At 47.4% G+C, this 9366-nt stretch overlaps 2 protein-coding genes across 2 annotated transcripts; both read right to left on the bottom strand.

Moving 5' to 3' along the window:
* Window positions 1–362: 362 nt before the first annotated feature.
* LOC106097387 (uncharacterized) lies at window positions 363–3787 on the bottom strand. The gene is made up of 3 exons (XM_025905220.1): window positions 3263–3787; window positions 1155–3063; window positions 363–647 (listed from the first exon to the last, which is right to left on the bottom strand). The coding sequence occupies exons 1-3, from the start codon at window positions 3301–3303 to the stop codon at window positions 363–365; spliced, it is 2235 nt and encodes a 744-aa protein (XP_025761005.1). The 5' UTR covers window positions 3304–3787.
* A 1404-nt stretch (window positions 3788–5191) lies between these two features.
* LOC109199021 (uncharacterized) lies at window positions 5192–6571 on the bottom strand. The gene is made up of 2 exons (XM_025906092.1): window positions 6408–6571; window positions 5192–6310 (listed from the first exon to the last, which is right to left on the bottom strand). The coding sequence occupies exons 1-2, from the start codon at window positions 6464–6466 to the stop codon at window positions 5587–5589; spliced, it is 783 nt and encodes a 260-aa protein (XP_025761877.1). The 5' UTR covers window positions 6467–6571; the 3' UTR covers window positions 5192–5586.
* Between the last annotated feature and the right edge of the window lie 2795 nt (window positions 6572–9366).

Below are 9366 nucleotides of genomic sequence, written 5' to 3'. Positions count from 1 at the left end.
GCCATAATAATCCAAACACTCATCTGATTTACCTGTTTCACTGCGTTTGGTTCGCTTCGCCGTGGCCTGTGATGGTGGAGTCGCCGGAGTGGATTCAAGTCTGTCTATGGGCAATTCGCTTAAAAGAAAAATCACAGTTACAATAACAACAGTCATCACTCCTAACACTACCATTTCTTTCCAATTTCCCCATAACCCCATCTTGTTTTTATTTTTTTATCCCTTTTTGTCCAATATAGTTTTCACTTTTCACTTGTATTTATAAAACCACCTTTATCTTCTGGGTTGTGCGATCCTCTGTCGCTCTTCTTTCTTCGACTTCCGGGGTAGACTACCCTTCAGTCGTTGCATGGATCAGGGATTTATTCTGTCCCTGGGCTGGGATCCATGTGAGGGGCCTCAGCCGAGTTCCCCCTCTTTTCTTTTGCAAAGAGCCTTTCCGACCTCTTAGGCTCTTCCGCTACAGCACACTGGCTCCAGTGGTACCAGGTTTCACCTTTCCCCTTCAGCTGCACTGCATGTGAGGTCCTGGTCCCCACCTCGAACGGACCTGTCCACCTGGGCTCATTCCACTTCCGTTTGCAAACCTTCAGCCACACCCACTTCGCCTCTGGCACCGTCTGCTCCTGTCCTTGGCCCGCAATCACCTGTGACGTAAAACTTAAGACAAGAGCTTTTAGTGCTTTAAACTGCTTTAAATGTTCAAATATAGGCATTTCTTGTCTTAAAGCTGGCACCCCCGCAGTGGGTCCAGGAAATTGTCTCCCGGTGAACAGCTCATAAGGAGTGAACCCGGTAGACTGATTTACTGAGCATCTAATGCTCATGAGGGCTATTGGTAACGCCTCAACCCAATCCATTTTGGTCTGTGCACAGATCTTGGCCAATTTATTTTTTAAGTTTTGATTCATTCGCTCAACCTTACCTTGAGACTGTGGATGATAAACGGTCCCAAACCTATGTTGCAACCCTAGCATGGATTCCACTTCCTGCAGATGTTTATTCTTAAAATGTGTCCCATTATCTGATCTAATTCTCTCTGGGAATCCATGCCAGGGAATGTAATGATTTATCAAACACTTAATGACTGTTGTGCTGTCTTCTCTCCGGGCTGGCCACGCCTCTGGCCACCCTGTCAAACTATCCACACATACCAGCAGGTATCTGAAGCCCCGCGCTGGTGTCACCATGTCTGTATAATCAATCACTATTTCCTGCCCCGGCCTCTGGGCCAGGGGAAACTTACCCATCTCTGGTTTCACTGTAGGTTTAGAATTGTGTTGGCCACAGATAAGGCAGGTTCGCACATGCTCCCTCAACATGTCCTTCAGGAATGGGTGCCACCAATGACAGAGATTCCTCTCCATCTGGGCCACACCCACATGCCCAAGGCCATGAGCTTCTCTAATCTTTTTCTCTGCCATATCTGCTGTCAACACTGGTCTTCCATCTGGCCCCCTCCAAATGTTTATGGCTCCTCTCTCCTTCCAGAGTGACTTTTCTTCTGGAGAGGCCTTCTCCTGTTCTTTTATGATCTCTTCGCGTTCCAGCCCTGGATTTTCTTGCCAATCCATTCCCATACTTACCATTTGTCTGATCCCCGTGTAACCAACCACTTTTTTGGCTGCTTCATCCGCTGCTCGATTACCTCGAGCAACCCAGGTGGCCGAATCGTCGTGCCCCTTGCACTTTATTATTGCCACCTCCAGGGGTCCTTCCAGCGCCTCTTCCAGTGCCTTCATCTCCTTCTCATGTTTGATTGGTTGTTGATTGGTAGTGAGGAATCCAGCTCTCTTCCACTGACCCAGCTCCACATGTGCAGCTCCAAAGGCATAGGCTGAATCAGTGTAAATGTTTATCTTCTTTCCTCGAGCATATTTAAGGGCTTCAATCAGTGCAATCACCTCTGCTATCTGCGCTGACTGCTGCCCTTCCAACTTTGCTGCTTTGATCACCTCCAGCTGCTCCCCTCTTTTACTTACCACTGCATAGCCTGCCTTGAGGCCCTCCTTCTCGTCCCTAAAGCAGCAGCCATCTGTGAAGAGATCCTCTGCTCCTTCCATGGCTTCCGCTTTGAGATCTGGTCTTGTCTTCTCTTCTTTCCAGACCGCCTGAGCGCAGTCGTGCAGTTCCCCTGACCCCATTTGGTCTGCCATGTTTATCCCTTCATGTGTAAAAGTCAAATTTGGGGCCTCCAGCACTTTGCTGAGCCTCTGTTGTCTAAGTGGGGTCATGGTGAAGGCCTGTGAGATAACATAAGCCACCACACTGTGTGTTGTTAACACTCTCAGTGGGTGTCCTCTAACTATATGTGCTACTTTCTGGATGGCCTTTGCCACTCCAGCTACATGCTGAGTGCATGTAGGGTGCCTTTTCTCCATGTTGTCTAAGCATACACTAATGTACATCAAAACCTGTCTACCTCCCCCTTTTTTCTGAAACAAAACGCCATTCACCACCCCTTTTGTTTCAGAAACATCTAAAAAGAAGTCCCTGTTGTAATCTGGCACAGCTAAATCCACTGCTCGAGAAAGATCTTGTTTCAGAGAAATGAAGCATTGTTCAGCTTCAATCGTCCAGTTCAATTTAGCAGTCAGGTCTCTCATTCCATGCTGCTTTACCAAATCACGCAAAGGCTTAGTGCGGCCCACATAGTCTGGAATGTACTGCCGGCTGTAGCCTGTGAGACCTAAAAAGGAAAGCATCTCTTTCACAGTCTCCGGCCGCGGGTGGGAGAGAATGGCACTTCTATGAGCAGCCATCATCCCCACCATATGCTGTTTCACCTCTCTCCCTAAAAAAGTCACCTGTGGTCTCACCAACTGTAATTTGTCTTTACTCACTTTAAAGCCCGCCTCTGCCAGTCTCCTGAGCACGGTCATGGTGGCCTGAAAGCAAGCGTCTGCCGTGGGAGCGGCAATCAGGAGGTCATCAACATATTGAACCAGAGTGCAGTCAGCCGGCATCACACACGGTTCCAACGTCTGCTTCAACACCTGGTTAAAAATCCCCGGTGACAGAGCAAATCCCTGTGGCAACCGAGTATACCTTAACTGTTGACCCCTGTAAGAAAAAGAAAACACATCACGCAGAGAGTGGTGCAAAGGTAAGCAAAAGAAGGCATTTGCCAGGTCAATGCATGTAAACCAACGCTGATCTGGGGAGAGATTTGTCAATGCAGTAAATGGATTAGGAACTGGCACAGTTTTAGTTTTCAAAATAGCATTAATGGCCCGCAAATCATGAGCCATACGATATTTACCTGTGCCATGCTTTTCCACTGGCAAAATAGGCGTGTTCCATTGAGACGTGGAAGGCTCCAACACCCCCACCTTTAACAGCCCTTCAATAGTCTCTGCAATGCCTTCCTCTGCCTGTGGTGAATGTCGGTACTGCGGACGCCATATTGGAATGTCAGATTTAAGTTCAAAGGTCACAGGCGAACAGGTGGTTAAGCCAACATCCGTAGGCCCCTGTGACCACAGTGTGTGAGGCAACTGTGAGAGGCCTTTAACGGCCTCTGGATGATCTGTCAGTTCCCTGCCATGTGTCCTACGAATGTGACGATGTTCCAATACAGTGTCATCTGTGTGGGATGTTGAAATTCTATATGTTTTAGTACTTGGGGAGAAGGAAACATCAGGAATCTGTGTGAGTTGCCAATCAATTGCTCGTGAAGCTACACGCATCATGGGACCCAAGTCCTTCGCTTGATGTCCAGAATGAACCGCTAGAGACACATGAGGCACAGATTCATCACCCATTTGGAACCAGCTCTTTTGTTCCTCCGACAAATGGACCAGGGCTGCTACCCCCTGCGGTCCAGCATAAATATCTCTGGTAGAGACCTGCCATGCCTTCCCCTCCAGGAATTCATGGAACAGATCTTCATACCACTCAGTATTTTCGCGATCATAAAAGAGTGTCACGTGGTATGGGTCAATGGGTGGAGCATACACGTCCAGGGCCATGATCCAGGGCCGCCAGAGTTGGAAGTGTGCCAGGATGCCGTTAGAGGTCGTCAGCCGGGCCCAGTAGATTTCTGCTGTACGATCAATGTCCTCAGACAGCAGCCACTGTCCCCTCGTACCTGTGGCCACACAAGGAAGCTGTGTGCCATCCTTCAGAGTCACTGTTAAACCATCAGGCCCACACATGATCACAGCTTCCAGTTTGATGAGCAGGTCTCGCCCCATCAAGTTCACAGGCACCTGCGCTGAAATAACATATGGATGAGCCACTGCTTGCTTTCCAATTTCAGTCTTTAAAGGAACAGTCACTGGCAATGTCATTGAAACCCCAGAGAAGCCGACCACGCTGACCTCGTCCCCAGATAATTTAGTGTTATCAGGAACTTCTTGGATGGTTGAAAAAGTAGCTCCCGTATCAACCAGGAACGGCAGAGTCAGTCCATTCACCGTCAGTGAGAGTAGGGGATCTGCCTTACCCCCCTCTCCTCGGCCTCCCTGTGGGGCGTGTCACTGCTGCCAGTCCTGGCTGTTCCAGCCGGCCTCCCAGGTCGGCATTTGGGGTCTTGGTCCGGGGATCATGTGTGGGTTTGGAGCCTGATGGAATGGACCACCCCTTCCTCCTTGAGGCGGTCCCATATGCTGCTGTGTTGGTGGCTGCTGTGGACAATCTCTTGCTAGGTGCCCAGGCTGATAACACACCCAACAGACACCTCTAAGCCCACGACCCGCTCCAGGCGCACCCCTTCCATAGCCCCAGGCGCCCCTCGCCCCCACCGAGCCACCACGGCCTCTTGCCCTTCCTCTACCGGCCCACACATTACCTCCCCAGCTGGCCATGGGTGCACTCTGCAAACCATCATAATGTGTCCAGGGATTCATTGGATAAATATTTGGGGATAAATTCAGATCTATTAGGCTCAGGTGGGCAGCCTTGAGCTACCATCACCTTTGATGAATCAGTTAATTTGTTCTCTTTTTTCTTTTCATCTGCCTTCTGTCTCGCTTCTCCCCAATTAAACTTAAGCAATTGTTCCTGAATCTCCTCCACCTCCCCTTTTTTCTTATCTTTATTTTGCTTGCATTTATCCAAATAATGCACCAAATGTCTCTCCCAACGATATGCGTCTGCTCCTTCTAAATCAGGAACATCTAAAATTTTTTCTCTTACCTTTTCTGGTATTCCTTCTAACACTGCCTTTCTAAACCACACCTGGTGAAGACCACGTGCAGAAGGATTGTAACCTGTGTTCTGGATCCACTTCTCTTTCACCTGCTCTACATAATCTCTAGGGTTTTGATCAGGCTTCCATTCCAACTTTGTAATGGCAGCCGCATTTGGGGTTGGATATTGTTGACGCACAGCATTCCCAATCTGCTCCTGCACTCTGAAAAAGGGTGTGGAGTCCGGTCTAGTGATGACAGCTGCCAGTACCTGGATTTCCTCCAGCGCAGTAACTGTCATACACCGGCCAGCTATGGCTCGAAAATCCCCCAGGGCGAGCTGTGTGCCTGATGTCACTTTATCAAGTTGTCTCAGCCAACCCGCCCCTCCATCAATGATGGGTGGGAGCATCTGCACTAGGGCTGTAACATCCCCCACTCCACATGGTTTATATCATCTCTCACCCCCTGCTGTGACCATTAGGGGCATTTCTAATGCATAATTGGAATGTCCCATGACCCCCTTCTGGGGGTTTTCTGCCGCTGTCATTTGACTTCTTCTCAACATTGGCTGTTCTCCACGCATTCCTCCACTTTGAAGCCACTGCTCCTCCATCTCCTCTCGCTCTTTTCGAAATCCAAACGCGTGCCGTCTTCTTGAGTCATCTTCATCCCCTCCTGCACTCTGAAGCACACTACATTCATCTATATCCTCTTCCAGAGTGCCCTGTATCCATCCATCCCAAGAGTCAACACCTCTTACCTTAGGTATGTGCACCTTAAGATGCACCTTTTTTCTCACATCCGAGAGCGGGACTGATTTCCCTTCAGCTACTCCTTTTTGCTTCTTAAATTTTTCAATCAGTTCTTCTTCTTCAAGTCGCTTGCGAAGTATCTCCACCAATCTCTCTGCCTCTCCGGCTAATAATTCCGGAGGAGACCTAGCTGTTGCTCCTGCTGCACTGGACCGTTCTTCTTCTCCTTCCTCGTCCTCCTCCTCTTTATGATCCACCCGGGTCTGGAGCTGAGCAGCAGGTGGCTCTGTCTTTTCAGGTTCTATTGTTATCATTTGTTGCTGCGGCCTTGGGCGGTGCTGCTCCTCATACTCACACTCAGCCTGTCCTCCAGTTAGTCGCAGCACCACGCCATCTTCATTCTCCATGCTGCCATCCTTAATGCTCAACATAGGATAATTACCAAAATATGGAGGAGGACATGCTGAAAAAAGAGGAGCCGTGGGCTGTGGGTGTGGAAGACAATCAGGTCTCAACTTACCTTCCTCTTCCACAGGTTCCCTCATCCAGTGCTCCAATCCTTGGCAGCTGATTCCCCATGCAGCCAGCCTGGCTCGTCTCTCCTCCTCCTCTTTTATTCGGTCCTTAACTCCCCTCTTCTCCAAGATATTTGCTCCATCCAACTCTTTCCTGAGTTTCTCCTCCTTCTCCTCAGATGCCTTGGCCACTTCCAACAAAACTTTTGCAAGAGAGCATCGCATATCAGCTTTTATTCCAGCTTGATCACATACACTCATTATTTCCTTCCCCATTTCCAGTGTTTTACCATTCTTACCTGTTGGATGTCCTGTCATGGTGATCTTCAATGCTTCCCCTAATTTCTCTTTTTGCTTCTCAACAGTTTTCCATCGCATTTCTCCCTCTGTTGGACTCCTCACTCCTTCTCTAATAATCTCCTGTTGTTCAGTCATTGTTTTAACTCACCCGAAATTCCCTTTACTTACCACCAAATGTCGCCGTAGGTCTCCTCGGAACCCTCCGAGCTCCTCCTTGGTACTCCTCCTCCGTCCCACAAATGAGTCCGCCCCCTGAGGCTGGCTATCGCACACCTCTTACTTCTCGCAGTCCCCTTCACAACTCACTGCAGGACACTTCCTCCTCTGCTGATTCAAGGCAACGCCTTAATCAGCATGCAAAAAATGCGATCCGCTCTGTGAGAGCTCAACCACACCAAAACAATGAGCCCACAATATTCAAATCACAACAAAATACTCAAAGTATACCACCGCCTCTAACTGATATTTCCCTTTGTCCTAAAGATAAAAATAAAAGCAAACAAATTCAACCCGCACATATACTCACAATTAACAATATTTACTACGATTTTCTAATATACACCACAAAACAAAATTTCAGAATTCATTCTCTCAATTTTCTGGAATTTACTCCCAAGGTTCTGTGGAAACGCCGACTGTGACGGCGATTTCCAACACACACACACACCACAAACACACACTTTTAGACTCAAATTCTTTTTGTTACTTTAATTGACCCCCGTACTTCAAACGAGACACAGATTCTACCTGCAATTTCACCCACACAACGCAATCTACACACACTACAGTCAGTGGGGTGAGCCAAGCCGTCGTGCTTTCACTAACGAAGCAACTTGCCCCCACTCTCATGCAGGTTATCAACCGCGACTAGGATCCAACACCTAGCTTTAGTTATTTAAGGCGCCCTCAGTGCCCAGGTCACCACCCCGGCTATCCTGTCCCACAGGTCCCAACGACGCGTCCGAAGGAGGGCGTAGTTGCCAAACTCTGAGCACACAGCCCTCAGCTGCGACGAGGCCTTTCAGCCCCGCTTTCTAACTAATACTAACACACGTTTCCTGCTTTAACGCACGGAGGACGGATCAGAACACCGCCACTTTTTCCTAATAGCTAAGACGGATCACACACCGCCTCGGATGAAACACCGATTCTATTAATTACTAACTAAGACGGATCAAACACCGTTTCTTTAACATACTGAGTGAAATTACACTGAGATACGCTCAACTTGGCGAACAGATAATTTAGACTTTATTCAATATGCACACTTCGAAAATAAACAGGTGGTGCTTACCTTTGTGAAGAATAGAAATATTTTCCTGCTATTATTTGCTGCTATTAGTATAATCATCATTAATATTTCATGATTGAGAGTGATGTTGCATTCAGATGCATTCAGATGTTCAAATATATTGGTATTATATAAGTCTTTATTATAGGTCCAGTAAGAACCACTTTAAATTGTTGAGTTGAATCTATAATTTAAAGGTTTTTGAATGTTTTGTATTTTTATACTGAAGTCTTCAGTGGGTGAGAAGCTGACTGCAGGCTGACAGGAAATGCGTCTGCAAGGCAGGTTTTGCAGAAGTGAAACCGAAAGCAGAGCGAGTGCAAGCCAAAGAGTAGGGTGTTTATTATGCATTTATCTTTGATTTAAGCTTTTAGTAGAGGCTTTTGATTAAAACATTTATTCAGTAGATTACATATATAGTTCCAGTTAGGTTATTATATGTAAGGATGAGCCTCTGTTCTGGTGAAAGGTCAGAAGTGTAACGGGTGAGATGTGAGAGCATTTAAGGGCGAGACACACATACAGACACAAATAGTGAGAGGTCATGACACGTACGCAGTACACAGCATGCACGCGCCCTCGCACGTGTACGCACACACAGATAGACTCATTTAGTAGGTAAGAGTTTATGACTGCAAAGTTGTGCATGAGTGACATTTTGTACAGGAAGTGCACCTGATGTTCCAGGAAGATAAGCCTGGGCAGGATGGAGACAGGAAGCGCTTGGCGTCGACCCGAAGAAGATGTTCTGTTTTAGACTATGTTAAGAGTCATTGTGGTTTTGGAGTGACGTATGCTTTGTTTAAATCTGCCTAGCAACAGAAAAGGGGGCTGTACTATCTTAACCCCATAAAACCGTTGTCTGAATATGGTAAAGACAGTTCAATACTGATTGGGTTGTTGAACTCACACGTGTTCATTAAAATGCCGTCTAAATTGCACACGCCTGGATCTGTGGTTATTTATGGATTCCTTCTCTCAACATTGAACCCTAACACCTTATAAATGATTGAGCCGGCTCTCTGTTCGCCTCGTTTTCACGATCTCAGCTCTGCCAATTCGTCCTCTCTGGGCCTCGAGCGAATCCCAGGGTTTCGGCACCAAAACTGTTGCAAAAGCAGTTTCACCCCGGTTCGTATATCCGTCAGGCTACCAGAAAGAACACCGGGACTCAGTAGTCAATTAACAATACCTTTATTAATACACACTTATTGATTATACCTTCTAGAAGGGAGATGTACAGAACCCATGACTTTCTCTGCAGATCTCAACTCCTTTGTCTGTTACATGCAGTTTTGTATAAGTGACCCCCCTTCTAATCCCTCTACGAGGTGCCATAAAACTAAGCACTATGTTTACATGTTTGTGTGTGT

The sequence above is a fragment of the Oreochromis niloticus genome, linkage group LG3 (assembly GCF_001858045.2).
Source record: "Oreochromis niloticus isolate F11D_XX linkage group LG3, O_niloticus_UMD_NMBU, whole genome shotgun sequence".
Lineage (NCBI taxonomy): Eukaryota > Metazoa > Chordata > Actinopteri > Cichliformes > Cichlidae > Oreochromis > Oreochromis niloticus.
Note: the sequence above shows the minus strand (reverse complement) of the source record. Positions and strands in the feature narration are given on the sequence as shown.

What these genes read in the sequence shown, in the direction of transcription:
- LOC106097387 (XM_025905220.1), bottom strand. Translation starts at nt 3,303, where the DNA reads ATGGAACACGCCTATTTTGCCAGTGGAAAAGCATGGCACAG. An exon ending in AGTGGAAAAGCATGGCACAG is followed by an intron (nt 3,064 to 3,262) that starts GTAAATATCGTA and finishes TTTTTCTTACAG; the next exon opens with GGGTCAACAGTTAAGGTATA. An exon ending in GGGGCTTCAGATACCTGCTG is followed by an intron (nt 648 to 1,154) that starts GTATGTGTGGAT and finishes TTTACGTCACAG; the next exon opens with GTGATTGCGGGCCAAGGACA.
- LOC109199021 (XM_025906092.1), bottom strand. Translation starts at nt 6,466, where the DNA reads ATGGGGAATCAGCTGCCAAGGATTGGAGCACTGGATGAGGGAACCTGT. An exon ending in GGAACCTGTGGAAGAGGAAG is followed by an intron (nt 6,311 to 6,407) that starts GTAAGTTGAGAC and finishes TCCTATGTTGAG; the next exon opens with CATTAAGGATGGCAGCATGG.